The sequence below is a fragment of the Malaclemys terrapin genome, chromosome 11 (assembly GCF_027887155.1).
Source record: "Malaclemys terrapin pileata isolate rMalTer1 chromosome 11, rMalTer1.hap1, whole genome shotgun sequence".
Taxonomy (NCBI): domain Eukaryota; kingdom Metazoa; phylum Chordata; order Testudines; family Emydidae; genus Malaclemys; species Malaclemys terrapin.
Window position 1 is genome coordinate 42,926,028 of NC_071515.1, and position 19,892 is coordinate 42,945,919.

Consider the following 19,892-nt stretch of genomic DNA (forward strand, 5'->3'; position numbering starts at 1 on the left):
CCTTTTCCCATACTGCCCTCTGACTTCTAGAAGACTCTTCGGGCGGAAGACTGGAATTTCTGATCCGTTAACCACCATGGCAAACCTTTTTGGTTTATTGTAGGACACTAGCATGACCAAAGGCTAGCCCTATACTGATATGTCTGTGGCTAAGAATTTGGCATTACTATAATAAAGGACTACAAGTTGCCTATGGTTAGAGCCACCCACATATATTATCTTTAGCATAATTTATCAGTAATATAGTTCCCAGAAAACTTAATTGGGCAGTGATTCCATTTGGCACATACCAATTGGATGAAATAACACAGATCATTAAAAGAGACATTGTGTTGGTTGGTTTAGGTCCTGAATTCAGGTCTCTTTAAAAAGTGTTTTACAAAACTAAATCAGTGGAAATGTTTACTGACTTAAATAAGGTGAATTGACTTTTTATGTAAATTTACACATACACACTGGTAATTTTTTAAATTAACTATTGTAGCATTATGACAGTGTATGAGAAGCAGACAGTGAAGCTGTATTTTCACTGTCCATGTTGAGCAACCTGTGTAATTTAAGCTAACAGCATAAATGTTGAAAAGTTAACTCTAACTTTTGATCTTTTCTTTCAAGTCAGTCAGTCTAGCCATTTGCTATTTTTGTTGTTCTTTTCTAAATGGTCTCAGATGTAGCTATGTGCTATTGTTCCCAGAACTGGGGCTGTTGGTAGGACCAGCCTGGGCTCAGCTTGGTAAGTTTGGTCAGGGAGTCCAGGCAGCATTCAGTGTATAGAATGTTCCCAATGGAAAGGGAGATGGCTGGAATACTGGTGTGCTCCAGTGATCCCTGACTGCCCAAAAGGGCATTTGGGGCCATGGCAGCTGTCTGCAACTTTAGAGCAGACCTTTGGTTACTTTAATTTGTGCTGGAACCAATTCAACCCCCAGACAGCCTAAGATCAGGGGGTGCAATAGTGGCATGAAACTTTTAAAGGGCTTTTTTTTTTGTACCTAATATAAAGATGAACTAGAGGCTCCAACGTTAAGATTGCAGTGACATAGTCTCTTCTTGTCCTGTGTTTTTGTTCACTTTCACTTGCATACTATTTATGTTTTGGAATAAAAAATGACAATCTCTCTGTGTTACACCCAAAGTGTGCCTAGAGGATTCTCATTTACCACATGCAATTCCCCCACACGAGGCACTGTGACGGGGCCCATAATTTAATACAATCCATTAAGACATTCAGTGCAATAGCAACAGACAAGAACCTTCTTTTTCCTGTGCTGCCTTGTTTAGATCCTTCTGCAGTCACAGCGCTTTTGCTTTGATTGAAGCTTTTCATCTTACTTTATCCATTCCATTTGTAAAATCTTCCTCCTTGAGGTCTTTAAACCACGATTTGAGGACTTCAATAACTCAGGCATAGGTTAGGGATTTGGGTGGGTGAGATTCTGTAGCCTGCGTTGTGCAGGAGGTCAGACTAGATGATCATAATGGTCCCTTCTGACCTTAAAGTCTATGAGTCTATGAGAAAACATTTAGATGTGCAGATAACACAGGAAACATCACACTGTAGAAATAAGACCCCTATTAAAACCTTCACTGGAGATGCTGGGATTGAATTTTATGAAGAGAAACAAGTGCGAGTTCAGAACAAAGAAGGAGGTCTCAGTAATACTTGATGTTAGGAGATTGCCATCCACAGAAACTTTAGTTTGCTGAGGGGGTTGGCCCAGTAGATTAGGTATAAGTAAGATGCAGGGTTAACTGAAATGCTTTGTTTACAAACTTGCAGGTTTATGATATAACAAGATAACTAATCTGAAGTAGCCAAATGTTGATGGCAATGAGTTTGCCTTGGTACTGTGTCTGTGAGAGTCTCTATAGTGATCAATCAGTTCTGGATGCTTGATTTTATTTCCTGACAATCACTTACCAGAATTTCCCCTGAAATATCTTATGCGTGAAAACGTTTTATAGGAAGGAAGCACAGCAGAACATTTTCAAGAATATCCAAAGAGGGCTAACTAAGGCCTCAATCCTTCAAGTTGGTGGGGTCAGCATAGATTCAGAAGTCCATCTGTGAGGACTAAAACATGGTTACTTACTGTAACAGTTGTTCTTTGAGATGTGATGCAGACATGTATTCCATGTAGGAGTGCACGCACCCAGTTCACTGCAGCTGGAGAACTTTGCCTAGCAGTACCCGGAGGAGTGGTGTCCTCATCTCGTGGCCTTAGCTCCTCCCCTGGCCATATCAGGGTGGCACAAGGTCCCACAAAGGAACCAGTTCTTTCACTGGTGGGTAGAGAAAAGAATGTTGCTACCATGGCATTCAAGAACACCAGCTTCCCTCGGTTGAGTGGATAAAATGCCAAAATTGCACTCTCAATGAACTTAGTGTGAAACCAGAAGACTGAAGGTGTAACAGATTCTCCAAGATGTCCTGGATACAAGCAGGCCTAGGCTGAACTCCCTGGGACAATGACCATACCGAGAACCACTTCCACTTGGCCAAATAGGTCACGCTAGTGGAGGGTTTCCTGCTACTGAGCAGGACTTGTCATACTGCCTCCAAACATTGTTCCTCCTCTTCATTTAATCATGCAGCATCCACACTGAGATGCAGGGAGCTGAGTGTTGGATGCAAAACTTGACCATCATGCTGAGTCAGGAGGTCAGGATGAAGAGGGAGGTCAGATTGATAACACAAGGAGGTCAGAGAACCAGCATTGCCTCAGCCAGCCTGGGGTAATGAGAATGAGTTTGGCCTGGTCCAATTTCAGCTTGAGAATGACCTGCGGGATGATTGGAAAAGGAAGAAACACATACAGAAGTGCCAATTCCCAACTTAAGTGAAAAGCTTCAGTCAGGGAGCCCTGATGCATCCAGCATTTCTTGTAGTCTCTGGTGGCAAATAGGTCAATCATTGGGATGCCTCATCGTTAAAAAATGGACTGTACGATGCTTGGCGTCAGACCTGCACTGTCCACTGTCATAAGGAATCCAAGATCAGCAGGGGAAGTCGGACCAGACTTTCCAAAGGATGGCAATTCAGACAATAGACTGAGTTCAGCCACATCTGAAGAGAATGTAGACACAGCTTGGCAAATTGGACTACTTGTGTGCAGGCAGATTTATGAACTAACAACTTCAAGCATACTCGGGATGTGGTCGAGGGCTGAGACTGCAGCTCCAGACAAAGGTGGTGAATCAGTCAGTCGGCAGAAATGCCGTCAAAATCACAGAATCTATCAGGGCCTCAATGCACTCGACTCTGAGTTGGGACAAATGTCGACTTCCCGCTGTTCAGGATGAGGCCCAGATGATTGAGTAAGCATAGCACGAGAGACGACATGAGCATGAACATGAGAGAGGACTTCTCTGGGCTTGCCTCTCAGCTACACATCATCCAGATATGAGAAGATATGAAGTCCCTTCTTTCTGAGGTACACTGCTACCACAGTCATGCATTTGGTAAAAAACCCGAGGAGCCGAAGACAGACCGAAGGGGAGCCTGGTGTACTGATAGTGCTGGTCCGCCACAACAAACCGAAAACACCTCCTGTGGCTCGGGAGAATTGCTACATGAAAAGGAGTGTCCTGAAGCTCCAGGGCAGCAAACCAGCCATTGGGATTTAACGCAGGGAGGATAGTTGCTAGAGCGACCATCCGGAATCTTGTGTATCTGATGTATTTGTTGAGGTTGCAAAGGTTGAGAATAGGTTTCACGCCCCCACCCTCCTTGGGATTGGGAACCAGAAAATACCAGGAGCAGAATCCCTGACTCTGATGCAGCAGGAGAACTTCCTCTACAGCTCCCAGAGCTAGTAGGGACTGAACCTGCTTGAGGAGCGATGTTTCGTGAAAGGGGTCCCTGAAGAGGGATGGGGTAGGAGAGTGGGGAGAAAAGATGGAGAGAAGCTGGATACCATAACCTGATATAATGGTGCTTAGGATCCTATTGTCCATGGTAATCAAATCCCAACCACTACAAATGAGCTAGCCTGTCCCTGAATAGGAGGGACAGAACTGGAGAGGTCACAACTGGATCACTGCTCTGGACACAGAAGTTAAAATGGGCTCTTGCTGGATGCTGGGGGAGGATGGGCCGGCTGGCTGGCTGAACCCAGAAGCAGAGGATCTCTGCCTCTGGGATCTATGATCCTTCCTTGGGTAATCCCGTTGCCTCACCGGTAGCATAGATAATTATTAGAGCAAGTGTTGCAAAATATCCTCAGGAGGCAATGGGTAGGGCACAATAGGCAGCAGTTTTCAGCTGCCGACTTATGGCATCTTCTTAGCCTTAACATTGGCCAGGATCCTCAGTACGGGAGGACTCCTCTTGTTCTACCCACTAGTATGGAATGTCCAAAATTCCTTTGGGATTTATTGGCAAACATTTTCCAGAAGCAGCTCAGGGATTTAATATGTAAACAAGTATTTCACCATGTCATTATGCAGGCTATTATTTTGAGATCTGCTCCCCCTCTGTTTAGATTGCATATGCTTAATAGCAATCCCAGCATAAATGAATGTTCTCATGACAGACTAAGCTTTCCAGCATATGTAGCAAACTCTTTACCTGGCAAAGTGCTAGAGCAAACTGCGTTGCTTGCATTGCCAGAATTCACCTATATGAAGTTCAAGGGAAGTATGTGATACATGACAGTAACAGTGTCATTGTGATGTATGAATAATTCTCCTCATTATGCACGGAGATGCACACATATAGCTAGGGATAAGTTAACCAGGGGGGGTTGGCCTGCCATTATATTAAATTCATATAGTATTAAACGCTTCGTCAAGCCTCCCCTTGGGGGCAGAGGCAGCCCTAGTGTATGTCTGTGCAGAGCATGGCACAATGGAGCCCCAACTTGGCTTGGCACTGCCGTAATACCAGTAAAAAACAGCAGCAGCAGACGTTTCATTGTGTCATGCTGTTGAACTGCATGATGATGCCTAGGTGTCACTGTCCCAACGCAGCAGCATTACGGAGGATCAGCAATCATAAATGACTTCTCATCAAAAAGAAATTAGGGGAAACTGCCTGACCCTGGGAGAAAGGAGATAGCAGAGACAGCATCACAGATCAGAAATGGGCACTAGTGACAAAGGAACATAGAGTAAGACCCCAGAGTGTGAAGCCATGCCCAGGGTGGACTGTACCACCTCTGACAGATACCTACGGGGTTGTCTCTTTTTCAAACTTTGGCAGAACTTGCATAGCTTGTCATGCCAATTAAATCCCACTGAACTGAACTGAGAATGATAATATTGCAGCAGCGGTGGGTGTTGCCATTGTGCTGCGATATCGCATTGTGCTACACAGGCACAGGAGCATAATATATTAGCTTGTGAAAACGTCATTCCTCATCCTTATTTGTGGCCCCTAAATATATGTCCCCAGGGACCTTCGTTCTCCTAATTCATTCCTGCAAGTAACTGCAGCTACGTTAATTAGATTAACCCTTTATGAAACAATTTTGAAAAATCACTTGCTACGTTTTATCGGGCATTAAAGGGTCCAGCTTATGAATGGAATTGTTAATAAAGTGCTCAGCTTTTGGGGTCTAACTTCACATTTACTTCTCATTTTCAATCTAGTTTTCTTTATGCTAACATTCAGGGTCTTGGAATGAAAGAAAGAACAGATGGCAATAACAGAATAATAGATCATAAGCAAAGCTGCCTTCCTTGTGCTGTACTTACATAATAATCCGTTAATAAGAACATAGATTAGGTTTCAGGAGAGGACACTGACACTTCTTCCAGTAAAGTCTGAATGTCCTTTTCAGCATCCACCTGGCTGATGGCACTGTGAATCTGTGTGTGACTCTAAAATAATGGCAGAGGGTGGGACACCAATTCAGAATCAGGAATTGCAACAGTGTCAGGGAATTTAAATAGGAAACTAAAAATCTTAGGAACTCCATACTGCGACCAAGTTTTGTCCAAAACTGGAAAGGTGCTGGTTATAAGTATTTAGGATATTGCACAGAAGCTGCAATCTTTCCTTCGCCAGGTCTAGAATACTCTGAAAAAGGATGCCAGCGGTCAGTGGCAGCAAACAAATCCGTGACCACATCTTAGGGACAATCAACCAAAGATTAAATGTTCTGTTGATAGAACAGATCAGATCTTTTGTACAGCTGCTTCAGGGCATCAGGAGTCATTCTTCCCCTGCATCTTAAATCTATATAGCTCCTTTTGTTCCAAAGTGCCTTCCACCTTTACACAGAGCCCCAGTGATAATGCACTCATTTCCAGGCTGGAGGACAAAAAACACCTGCAGCATTGCGCAACAGGGAATGGGGGAAGTTGTGGCCTTAGGGCAAACCCTTAACTCCTATTAAAAATGCCATGGGGTATTTAATGTCCATACAGCAGCACCTCAGATTTGATACGCTCATCTCACCAGGTGCACATACGCACATACACCCAGCTCTGATTTATCTTCCTCAGAAAGGTGAAGGGATGAATAGACTGTATTGGAATTTAAACCTCTAAGTCCAGGGAGCCTATAACCTATGATGTAAGTGGACACAATGCCATTGACTTGGATTTGTGCCTCCTTACAGCCAGGTCTAATTTGACCCTAGCAGTTTGAACTCCAAATCTTAGACCACCAAGTCATCCCTCCACCTAAGAGAACAGTATTTTGTAAGCTTTTATTTTGAGCCACCAAGGACCATCTCCTTCCTGCACACATCCAACTCCCATTAAAGTTCACCAGCATTCCAATATACTAATGTCACCATGTTTGGTACTACTGTCAGCATAGCTGTGTCAAAGCCAATAAGTCAGAAGCTGCTTGCTCATTATGAGACTGCATGATCCAAATTCCTTTGCAATCTTATGCCTGCCCCTCAGTTAACACTGAACATCAGTCTATGACGCTCAGCTCCCAGCATCCTAGCTGCAATACTCTGGTTAACGGATGGCCCGGTGTCTCAAATGCCATTCTCTCTGATGCAGGGACATTCTAAGAGCTGCCTATAAGGGTATGTCTACACTGCACTTAAAAACCCGTGGCTGGCCTGTGACTAGGGTTTGTGGGGCTTGTGTTAGGGGGCTGTTTAATTGCGGTGTAGACATTTGGGCTCGGGCTGGAGCCTGGACTCTAGGACCCTGAGAACTGAGAGTGTCGCACAGCTCAGACTAAAGGAAGTACTTCTTCAGATAACACTCAGTCAACCAGGGGAACTTGTTACCAGGGGACATTGTGAAGGACAAAAGTATAACTGGGTTCAAAAACGAATTAGATAAGTTCATGGAGGATAGGTCCATCAATGGCTATTTGCCAAGATGGTCAGGGATGCAGTCCCATGCTCTGGGGTCCCTAAACCTCTGATGGCCAGATGCTGGGACTGGACCACAGGGGATGGGTCACTTGATAATTGTTCTGTTCTGTTCATTCCCTCTGAAGCATCTGGCATTGGCCACTGTCAGAAAACAGGATACTGGGCTAGATGGACCATTGGGCTGACCCAGTATGGTCGTTCTTATGAAAAACACTGACTGGTTTGGAACAATTCTGAGTATGTAATAAATACTGTATCAGTGGAGAGGGTAATGTTTAACAGGCTTTAATTATATTTGAGAATAATCATTAAAATGATCTATGACTACTTGTGAAAAGAGATTGGCATAAGTTTATGGCTAATTCAGTTGTGCAGAAGTGAAATCCATAGCACATTTAATGAACACTTACTTCTGATTACCTTTTTGGTCAAGCTGTAAACTAAGCTACAAGAAAAAGTCATTTTAGTAGACAGCCAGTAGTGCAGAGCGCTATAGTCCAGTGGCCTGAGCACAGGTCTAGGAGCTATGAGCTCTCAAGCAGTGTCTCTGGCACCCACTGCTTTGTGACTGGAAGCAAGTCACTTAACCTCCCTGCTTTGATTTCCCCATTTGTAAAATAGGGATAATGATAATTACTTGTAGGGGTTCTATCATGATATGTACTTATAGTATCTGTAGTGTAACTCAGCATAGTGTCTACATTGGGGATACACCAGGGATGAAGTTGGCTCAATGTGTCTAAAGCATTCCAAAAATGAAAAGTGTTATGGTTGTGCTACTGCAATGCACTCAGCTTCACCCAAACAATACAATACAGGACAGTCACTCTAAAACAGCAAACAGAGGGCAGACAGCAGTTTAGCCCATTTGTCATGGAAAAGGCTTTTAAAGATAAAAGTATAAAGTGTAAAGGTAGTGTCAATCAATAGGACAGGTAGCTCACGTGAGATGTTTGGGCTTGCACTGACAAAGACCTGCCTCCCATACTCACTGTTAGTTCTGGCTGCTTTACAATCTTCCACAATAAGCTGCATCATTACTAGTGTGCACCTCTCCCTTCCTGCTACCACTGCCAGCTTCATATGGAGCATCAATGGAGCAATTTCTTCCACTGGTAATAGTGCACAGGTTCAGGTTCTGCATAGGTAGAGAAAGGGCCCTTGAACACTGCTATAGCTCAGTTCACCGAATATTTTATAGTCTAGCGCACAGACTGAACTGTTCCCCCAGAGGTCAATCTGTGATGTGTTTAATGTTAAGACAAGAATAACTACACTAGACGGGCTACAGCACAGTGAATTCAATGGGCTGCCTCCCTTTCCATGCCAACTTTTATTTCTGTCCCCTTGAGTTTCTGATGGGGAACCAAGTGCATATGTCAATTCACATGTACAACAGGATAATTGACTAAAGGCCACAAGATTATCTCCACATAATTAACCCATAATTGTGAGCTAAAGATGTCCCCTACTATTTCCCCTTGACTAGAATTACGAGAGTGTATGATATTAAAGACCATGTCATTATGCCAATGAGGCAGATAAGAGAGGTATGTGAAGGGAGACAGAGAAAGGGGAAAGATAAGGAGAGGGCAAAAGAATGAAGCATCTGTCTCTCTGAATTTCCTAAAACTGCCCTGCAACATTCCCTTACTGCAGTATTTGGGGCTGTTTCTGAGGTAATATGAAACAATGATACTTCAGAGAAAGGAGCAAAACCAGGGTTGTCTTATTCCTTCACAAATACCAAATACTAGTTTTCACAGTGAATATTCATACACTAATTATCTTATTTATATTAGTGTAAATCAAGAGTATCTGTATTGAAGTAAATGGATTTACATTGGTGTGAAACTGGCATGAGATCAGAATCAGACTCAGAGTCCTTGGAAAAATATCAAAGTTAGAGACAGAACCGCAACAGAAAAGAAACCAAAATGCTTGCCTGGTAGCTATTTTCTAAAGCTGTCTCTCAGCTCGGTCTAGTTTTGTAGCCAGTTATATTTTTTTGATAATAATCTTCATATTCCTTTGTTATTTTTGTTGCTGATTTTTCTAGCCTTCTGAGCAACTAAGGTAAAAATATAAATGTATATTTATAATCATAAATATTAAGGCAAACACAAAAGAGATTTTGCAAATGAATATTCTATTTCCTTCATTCACTTAAGACACAATTTGTGAGCCTGATTCTGATCTTTTGACAGGTCTAATTTTGCCAGCTTCAGCGATTGCACAGGATATGTATGCACCTGAGATCTAAAGCAGGACTAGTGCTACCTAGACTACAAAATATCAGAGTCATATCTAGCTAAAAGACACCCAGGCCTTGGACACAAGTGATCACCAAATCAGGGCCGGCTCCAGGCACCAGCCCACCAAGCTTGTGCTTGGGGCGGCACCTGGAGGGTGGCGGGGCGGTGCTCCGGCTCTGGCCGCCGGGGAGAGCGGGGCCACGGCCGGGGCTCGCCGCCCTCCCCCCGGCGCTCTGGCTGCCGGGGACAGCGGAGCCAGCCCTGCACCAAATACAGGACAATAGTTGAAGTTTAGTGAACTGAAAACAAGTGTGGGAGGCAGAAACATCTAAATTCTTATCTTGGCATAGCTGCTGCTCTTAGTGTGGCCTTGGTCAACTCAGCCTTTCTGTGTCACATTTTATCCACCTGTAGAAATGATGACAATAACATTTACCTACCTTCCTACCTCCCTCATGTGGGGACTAATTAATGTATGGACAGCAGTTTGAAGATATAAATCGCCTATTACTTAAAGCATTTGTGTCTATAATCGGTCTGCTTTTCACTCTTTTCTAACACAGGGAACTTAACCTTGAAAGAAACATTTCCTAACGGTGCTTGAACAAATTATTTGTATCCTTAGTAATTTTATTGCTCTGATCAGTTTGTTAACAAGTCACATGTTGGCAGTTGAGAGTCTGACAGGCCAGTGGAAGGCACATTTTAGTTTTACCTGGACCTGAAATGCAGTTTTACCTCTAATTGCAAATGTAAATTATAGGGAAAACTTTGGTTACGTGGTTGAACTTATTCTTTTGATATCATCCCTAAATTAATCTCTTCTCCTTTTCATGTGCCCATTTCTGTGGCTAAAGAAAAGAATCCAACGGGATGTTACATTGAGGGGGCCTTGAATAGTCCAGGTTATTGTTTACTAGAAAGGGGTCTTTTGTGAAAGACTTAGAGGAGGAGTCCATTATTAGCCTGGGAGACTCTCAGCTGCAGCTGTTCTGATTGCTTTTAATTGGCTTTCCCCTTCTTTTGTTTATTTCTTGGTACAGGTTTTGCATTAGGCACCTGTTCTCATTGAGGTCTAGGACTATGTAAAAATTGGGTCTAGTTAAAATTCACATTATTAAAGAAGAATACCTGTGTCACAAATAATACCTTTAATTCCTACAACGGAGAGAATTTTAAAACCTAGCTCACTTTTCACCTTTGTTATTCTTTACTCTTGGTTAATTTGGGGCAGTGATCATTGTCTCATCTTATTATTCTCTGTGGTCTAGAAGAACTTACAGGGACCAACCAAGACTGAGGCCCCATTGTTCTAGGCACTTCACAAACATCTGTCTAAGGGTTTTATACTCTCGCCCATAGCAGTGGTATCTGAGAGCCGTCCACTTCAAGTCAATAGTGATAGTGAAAGCCCTAGTGTTCTTGGTAGAGTCTCTGGCATGTCTTCCATTTCAGGGTCAAAACGCTAGTTGGGGAAGGGGTTTGGGATTTGTTTTTTAAAAAATAGATAAAGGTTGGAGGGGAAACACAGACCCTGAGAGGTAAAGTGACGTGACCAAGACCAAACAACAAATCAGCATCAGAGCCGAGAACAGAACCCAGAAGTCCAGTTCCTGTCCACTAGACCACATTGTCTCTCTTTGGACAGCAGAAACAGGCCAGTCAGTTTAACGTTTGTTTCTGGCCAGTTACAGTTTGTGGCTGCCATGCATCAACACAAAGCTATAACCTCTGGGTTACAGAAACCTGTTCCCACTGGAATTTCTAATAGTCTGACAGTTTGTCAACACTGGCCACTAGGCCTGTTTTAAAGAAGTTTTGCCGCCAAATTATCCTCATCCCAGTTGAGGGTATGGACCTGCGTCTTTTGTGAAGCGTATTTTTATTTTATTTAATTTTTTATTTTGAGTGGCATAGCTTAGAGTAATGCTTTAAAAATGGGTACTTTATGAAACAAATAGATTGCACATCAAACTCTCTTTGATAGGTACATCTGAAGCGAAAGTAGTGTCTGATTTTCTTTTCTAATGTAGCCATGGATGGTCTAAGTACATCCATTGCACAGATTCATGTACACAGTTGACTCTACGGAGGAGTTACCTTCTGCTTCTTCTTCCCTGTAGCAAATTGCTTGGTGTTTTCTACATAATGGAAGAGTGCTTCATGTTCCTTGGTAAACTACATTAATTTCTTCTTGGCCTCCAGCCAAATACACCAATTAAAAAAAGAAGTCAGGTATAGAGTGCCGACAGTACTAACATTTCCAAGCAGAATGGCTGCAGAGCTTGTGAGACGTTTCTATAATATCATCTCACATGAATTATGCTTTCAATTCCTGCCCTCTCCATAAATCCTCTTGCACTGACTAAGAAGTTGTAACTGACACCACTTTATTGTCTGTTATGACCAGACATACTATATGTTCTCTCATATATTTGGTATTTTGGAGAAGGTAGCAACCCTTGCGAAAAACACTCAAAAGTGATGCAAACAACAAATACCACTTCCCTTGGGGACAAATCCGCACAATGCTTATTTGAACCCTGTATGTCTTTGCTTACTAGCCACTTTTGGCAATGTAATATGTGAAAATCATGTCACCTGAGTCAAACATCACTACAGGGCTTGGCACAGAGGAACTGCACTGGAGAATGAGGGTGGTGGGAGAGCAATTGCTAGGCTGAAGAATGGGAACAGAGCCACATCCACCACTTCTGTAGCCTCAGAGTTGCACTAGCCTGCGTGCTGTAGCCCACTCTGCTTTGAGCGATGCCCTGCAACAGCCATTGCATGCATACTCTCATTCTGCTTTTTCGCTGTCACAGACAGGATCTACCTGCACTTACGCTGCACTCACTCACTGAATCTACACCCCTGACAGAATACCTCACTTGTAAAATTTACCAACCACTTCATATCCTTTTACAACTCCTGCACACTTGCACACAGGATACCACCTAAACCTGTACTTTCCCCCACCCAACATTAAATCCACAGGCTGCTCTCACATCCTACCTCACTAGTGGCACGGCAAGAAGACCCCAGTGCCCTCCTACAGACACAGCCTACCCCATTTTGAATTGAAATGATGTAGACTGGAACCACAAGGTAGATATGCACTTCTTTCCTTTGATAACACACAGGGGGGACTTTGACTCAGATCTCCTCAGATCACTATCAGAGCTCTGTGAAGGAGTTTTCCGTCAGTGTAGGAATACCGCCTCCCTGAATGAAGAACGCCATATCGACGGAAGCATTCTTCTGTCAGCACAGCTGCATCTACCCTGGGGCCAGGTCAGCATAGCTATGTCAGTCGGGGCTGTGGGTTTTTCACCCCCCTGACCAATGTAGCTCCGTTGGTCTAACTCGGTGATACTCAGACCTCGGGTTCAGGAGCCAAATTAGCGATCAACATTACCCAAAAGAGCCACACTAGTGTCAATTCATTGTTTCATTTACTATAGTGCTATACATTCATATTTAAACAGCATGATGGGAAAATATTTTTTTTTTATATTCTCACAGCAAATAAGTAAGTTAATGACATAGTGAAAGCATCCTGATTGGTTAATAATTACATCATACAGTGTTTTAATATAATGTGCTGCAAAGAGCCGCAGGGGGTCACATTCAAGAGCTACTTGCCTGTCTTGAGCCTCAGTCTAAGTATCAGTGGCCTAGCTTTTTAGACCAAGCTCTAGTGTTTATATAGTGGTTTTCATCAGTAGATTTCAAAGAACTTTACATCATTATCCACATTTTACAGATAGGAAACTGAGGCACAGAGCGGTAAAGCGACTGGCCCAAGATCACCCAACAAGCCAGTGGCAAAGTTAGGAATAGTCTCAGTCCAGTGGTCCTTCCACTAGGCCACACGGTTGCTATGTGATTCCTAAGTGTTCCTCCCTCTTCAGTACATTTTGTTTTAGTGGAATGGGCTAATGGTCACGTTTGCAATATGTAGTTACTAGCAGGGCCAGCAAGAGAAATCTCATCCATGGTCTATGTCCCAAAACCTTGACAGTTTTATTACATGGTTGTTACTGTAAGTTTAAGCGTGTGAGAGAAGACTGGTGTGTGTCTCTCCTTCTCCACGCCAGGCTCCACCATTCCCAGCAACATGTAATCCCCCTGCCAACATTTCAGCTCTCCTCCCCACCCCTCCCCAGCCCATTAAGTCATTAGTTGGCAATGGAGAATCCTTTAACATGTAAGAAGTTGCTCCTTGCTGTCTCTTACCCTCGGCTGTTACATACCCAGCTTACTGGAGGACCATGTACTCCTTAGTTAGGCCACCTGAACTGCACGCTGAGCTGGGCCCCTGACTCCTATTACCCACCTCCAGTGGGGACTCCTGCCCCTGCTACAGACACACTTTTCCAGCCAGGTCCATTAAGGGCACGTCTTCACTGGCAACATTAAAGTGCTTTAACATGGCTTGTGTAGTTGAGGCACAGCGCTGGGAGAGAGCTCTAAAAAACCCATCTCCACGAGCGGCGTAGCTTCCAGCGCTGGTGCACTGTCTACACTGGCACATCACAGCGCTGAAACTTGCAGCGCTCACGGGAGTGTTTTTTCACACCCCTGATGGAGAAATTTGCAGCGCTGTAAAGTGCCAGTGTAGACAAGCCCTCAGAGTCTGCCCCATCTCCAAACTGGGACGTCCACTCCACACAAGGGGAATGTGTGTCTTAAATGTTCATTTTCTGGGTTTCAGATGTTTAAATTGGTGTTACCTTCATTTCCCTCCCTCCTCCCCACCGGGTCCCAGCTCCCATAGAGGAGCAGGGAGAGAAATTCAGACACGCCAAAAGGAGCAGAGGGCCCCCAGATCCCAGAACATACAGTGGGCAAGGAGCGGGGTTCAGACCTCTGCAGAGGGGTAGGGCTCCCCCAGATTCCAGGACACACATGGAAGGGTAGTGTTTAGGACTGACAGCCTTCCCCAGCCCCTAAACCTCCCAATGTCCTCTGCTACCCCTCATTATCTAACCCTTCCTGTCTTCTCCCCTCCCACTCCCCCAATCTCTACCCCTCCCCCTTACCTGAGCCCTCCAACCCCTCTTTCCTCCCCATCACCCATTCCCATAATATCCCCATCCCTCACTGCAGACCCAAACTCCTCTTAACATAAGAACAGCCGTACCGGGTCAGACCAAAGGTCCATCTAGCCCAGTATCCTGTCTACTGACAGTGGCCAATGCCAGGTGCCCCAGAGGGAGTGGACCTAACAGGCAATGATCAAGTGATCTCTCTCCTCCCATCCATCTCCATCCTCTGACAAACAGAGGCTAGGGACACCATTCCTTACCCATCCTGGCTCATAGCCATTAATGGACTTAACCACCATAAATTTATCCAGTTCTCTTTTAAACGCTGTTATAGTCCTAGCCTTCACAACCTCCTCAGGTAAGGAGTTCCACAAGTTGACTGTGCGCTGTGTGAAGAAGAACTTTCTTTTATTTGTTTTAAACCTGCTGCCTATTAATTTCATTTGGTGACCTCTAGTTCTTGTATTATGGGAATAAGTAAATAACTTTTCCTTATTCACTTTCTCCACATCACTCATGATTTTATATACCTCTATCATATCCCCCCTTAGTCTCCTCTTTTCCAAGCTGAAGAGTCCTAGCCTCTTTAATCTCTCCTCATATGGGACCCGTTCCAAACCCCTAATCATTTTAGTTGCCCTTTTCTGAACCTTTTCTAGTGCCAGTATATCTTTTTTGAGATGAGGAGACCACATCTGTATGCAGTATTTGAGAGGTGGGCGTATCATTGATTTATATAAGGGCAATAATATATTCTCAATCTTATTCTCTATCCCCTTTTTAATGATTCCTAACATCCTGTTTGCTTTTTTGACCGCCGCTGCACACTGCATAGACATCTTCAGAGAACTATCCACGATGACTCCAAGATCTTTTTCCTGACTCATTGTAGCTAAATTAGCCCCCATCATATTGTATGTATAGTTGGGGTTATTTTTTCCAACGTGCATTACTTTACATTTATCCACATTAAATTTCATTTGCCATTTTGTTGCCCAATCACTTAGTTTTGTGAGATCTTTTTGAAGTTCTTCACAGTCTGAGGTTTTGGAAAGAATACTAATAGATGGATAGATTGGTTAAGATGAAAATCTGATGCAACCTTAGGTAAGAACCTTAGATGAGGATGTAAAGAAACCTTATCATGACAGAACATGGTAAAGGAGGGATTCTGCCATCAAAGCTCCAATCTCCCCAACCCTATAAGCTGACATGATGGCAACTAGGAAGGCCATCTTCATAGATAAGCGAAGAAGGGAACAAGTAGCCATAGATTCAGATGGAGGTCTTGTGAGGTGGTAGAGGACCAGATTGAGGTCCCAGGATGGAGTGGGGCATTTAATGTGGGGTAAGAAATTAATTAGGCCCTTAATAAATCAGGATGACACTGGGTGAGGAAAAATGGAGAATCCCTCAACTGGAAGATGAAAGGCTGATATGGCAGCCATGTGTATCTTGACTGAGCTGATATGGATAACATGGATATCTTCAGATCCAGCAAGTAATTCGGGATGAGGGAAATGGGAACCAACTCAGGCTACAGGTAGCGATGACCACAACTTTGGGCAAATCTGGTCCATTTCTGCAGGTAAGTAGTGTGGGTTGATGTTTTTCCACTGTGTAATAATAACACCCGCTGCACCTCCGTAGAGCAGGAAACCATCCGGGAGCTAGGCTCTGAGACACAGAACTGCCAGACTCGCATCCTGAGACAGGAGATGAGGAATAACTGGGAGCTTAATCGGGAGGTTGGACACAGAAGTAAAGCAGGTAAGGGTACTAGGCTTGCCTCAGCCAGGTAGATACTATGAGAATAACACTGGCCTTGTCCTGCCTAAGCTTGTTCATCACCTTTAGAACTAGGAGTTGGGGGAAAAGTCATAGAACAGACTGCTCTCCCAGGGTAGAAGGAAGGCGTCGCCCAGGGAGAGGTGACCCAGATCCCCGTTTGAACGGAAAAGAGGACACTTCCTGTTCTCAGAGGTGGCAAAAAGTTCGATATATGGCCATCCCCTTCTCTGGAATAAGTCTTGGAGGATCTGAGCATCCACCTCTCATTAGTATTCATGGGAGACGTGTCTGCTGAGGGCATTGGCAGTGGTGTTCCGGATGCTTGGAAGGTAGGCTGCTGAAATTTGGATGTGGTTTGTTATGCACCAGCTCCAGCACCTTTTACAAGAAAAAAGTAAAGAGGAAAGCCACATATGCTCTCAGTGCACATGCTAGTGTTCTGTCTTGGGCCAAGGTGGGAGAGAAGGAACTCAGGCCAGTTCGCCTGCACACCTTATTATAGTCTTGGTGTTTGGTCCACATATGCCTCCTCTTGACAAACAGGCACTGCTAGCTAGAAATCTGCAGTCAAGGGCTCAAGAGGTGCATGCAACTTGAAGTGGAGCACATATGGGGACACTGCTCAAAGAATAATTTACATTAGCTTTTGCAGGATGACTCCTGACACCATCGAGCAGTTCTGATTCCATCCGCTAGGGGGCAGTGCTACCGACACACATGAGCTGATTCAAGTTTGATTGTAGAAGGGGTCAAAGAATTTGGTTGACATGTGCTTAATTATTTTTATGCCAGCTCAACCCTAATTATTACATAGGCTCTTCATCTCCAGATCCCTTTCTCTTATTAAACACTTAGGGCCAAATCCAAAATGGTGTTGAGCTCCTGCAAGCTGTTTAGCTGGTGATCAGCACCTTTCGGAGTTGTCCTATACTGTCCTCCACTGCAGTCTAGAAGTTGGGAAGCAGTTTTTTGAAAAGTGTTGAAGAGGAAGAGCCTACGCTGTACTCTTTTCATTTACACTCCATCTCATTTTTGAATTTGGTAGATGTTACTTACTTTAGCTTCATCTTGTCCAAAGCTTTGGTAAGCTTGTGAGCCAGCTTCTCCAGTCCTTTGGCATAGCTAATTTCTAAGTTAGCCCTGTCAATATAATAATAAAAATCATAATGCTATGTAATAATTATTCAATCATTACCTGACCTGTAAGCTTTGAACAGCTCTGCTTGAGCCAAAGATTTGGTGCTTACAATGAAAGAAAATTGCTCCAACATAAAAAAGGGAGTGATCTCATAGTGAATATACACATATGCAGATCTTTCAGTCACACAGGCATATTCCAGCAAATCACACTAGCTCTGTAACACCTATAATCATATAATGTATCATGACTCAATTAACATGGCGTACTTAATGTAGCTGAGCATAATGGCAAATCAGGTTAGCTCTTATTACCTGTACAGGATTGAACTCCAGGGGATACTAGGACATTGCCTAGATAATACCAGACAGCAAAACTTTTATTATTATTTTGTGGTTTTGAATAGATCATAATTAGTTCTATTCAAACATTATATATAAATTCCATACAAAAGAACTACACTAAAAGAATATGAAGGTTGACAAGTCAAGCACTCAGAAGTTAGGAAATGCTAGTATTAAGGTTGTCTGCGGAACCTTAATTTGGCCCCCTGATGCATTTGCACTATTATATAGTCTTTAATTATATGATCGCATGCTATTTTTCGACAGGACCACTGCCTCATTTAGTGCACAGGATGGATGGTGCTTTGGGAATGAATCAGGTTTGTATTGTTAATTAAGCTATTGTCCCAGTCTCCTGGCCCAGCCAGTCCAGTCAACAAGCCAGAGCAGGGTCCAGGACATAGGCACCGGCTTTTCCCTTTGCGCAGGGGTGCTCAACCCCCGCTCAGCCCCAGCCCCACTCCTTCCCCCAAGGCTTCACCCCTGCCCTGCCTCTTTCCACCCCTGCTCTGGCCCACCCCACCTCTTCCTGCCCGTTCCGCTCATTCCTCTGAGCGCGCCCCATCCCTACTCCTCCCCGTCCTTCCCAGCACCTCCTGCACACCGCAGAACAGCTGGTCACAGCAAGCGGGAGGCGCTGGGGGGGAAAGAGGGGAGCTGGCTGCTGGTGGGTGCTAAACACCCACTAATTTTTTCCATGGGTGCTTCAGGGCTGGAGCACCCACGAAGTCGGTGCCTATGGTCCAGGACCAGGTCTAGACACATTAAAGGGCTAAACATTTAGATGGTGAAGTTAAAGAAGACACAAATAGTGTTAAGTGGATTTCCCCTCACCTAAAAATTGAGATATCTACAGTTGGGAGATCTGAACTGAACAAGGGCCTATGCTAACCTTTATTGGCTATCCCATTTTTACCATCGCTGTTTTCCAGCTTAATTTCTACATGCCGGACCAGTTCTTTTACTGACTTGCCTTTGTGAATTTTTTTGGACTGGGTACAGCAGATGATGGGCCCAATTCATTATTGTCTTGCACCTTATGTAGTGATTTACACCAGTGAAAAGTGCACCAGAACTTCAAGTGGTGGAAACTGACATTCCCTTTATTGTGCTATGCTGATTCATATCAGGTGAGAATCTGGTCCACTGAATGTAGAGTGGGTAAAAATTGTTACCATTCTGATTGAGCAGTATCTGACATGTACCTTACACAGGTGGAAATGACTGTAAAAGGCACAGTGAAGCCGAGAATCAGGCCACATATGTTAACTTTTGGCTAAGACGTCTAGGAAGTAGCTGATTCATATTTTAGAAGCTGGAAAGACACAGGTGAGGGAGAAGTAGAAGTAATGGAAGAGGAGACGCCTGATATCTTTGTCCATGTGGGTGATTTATTAGCTGTCTGCATTAACTCTGGGTACATTTAATTTAAATATTTAGTTCATGTAAAAAGTGACTGGATAATTAAGAAGCTTGTACTTAAGCTCATAACAAGAGCCAAACAGAAGACAAACTTGATAGTCTAAATCCACCCTGCTGTAGCGCCATTAAAGGAGCACATCAGGGATGAATTTGGTCCACTGTATTTTTAAGATTAATTCTGGATATTCTGTTGCAAACATCGTTTCCTGCTGACAATTTTGCTGAGCAGTTTGTAAAGTCAGGGAAGCAAGCTGGTAAAATTACATTTCCAAAGAACAGATCTTCAAAGAAACCTCCTCTGATGTGCAACCCTAAGAACAGTCATCTGCAGTATTGCAGCAATTATCTGTCATTTTAGGTTCCAATCCTCACCCATACTGGTCCATAATTCTTGTAATCCAGGCTGCATGGGATGGCATTGAAGCAGACATCACCCTGTCTAAGTGTTCTGCTAATGCACCATCATGAAATAGTTATGCCCAGTTGTATTCAACGTTCATGTAATTTACATGAGAAAATTGGTTTACATCCCTCAGCCATGCCTGCCGGCTTTCACCAAAATGTAAGTTATCAACAGGGGTTCTTGGTGCAAAACAGGGGAA

The 19,892-nt window shown here is 43.8% G+C and overlaps 1 protein-coding gene across 1 annotated transcript in view; it reads right to left on the minus strand.

Moving 5' to 3' along the window:
- Nucleotides 1-19,892, minus strand: part of NOSTRIN (nitric oxide synthase trafficking) — a 30,110-nt gene that overhangs the window by 1,584 nt on the left and 8,634 nt on the right. Inside the window, 6 exon segments of the mRNA XM_054043652.1 lie at nucleotides 1,254-1,362; nucleotides 5,698-5,823; nucleotides 5,924-6,022; nucleotides 9,235-9,360; nucleotides 11,645-11,828; nucleotides 17,443-17,526. Of these exon segments, the coding sequence (XP_053899627.1) occupies nucleotides 1,254-1,362; nucleotides 5,698-5,823; nucleotides 5,924-6,022; nucleotides 9,235-9,360; nucleotides 11,645-11,828; nucleotides 17,443-17,526 (728 nt within the window).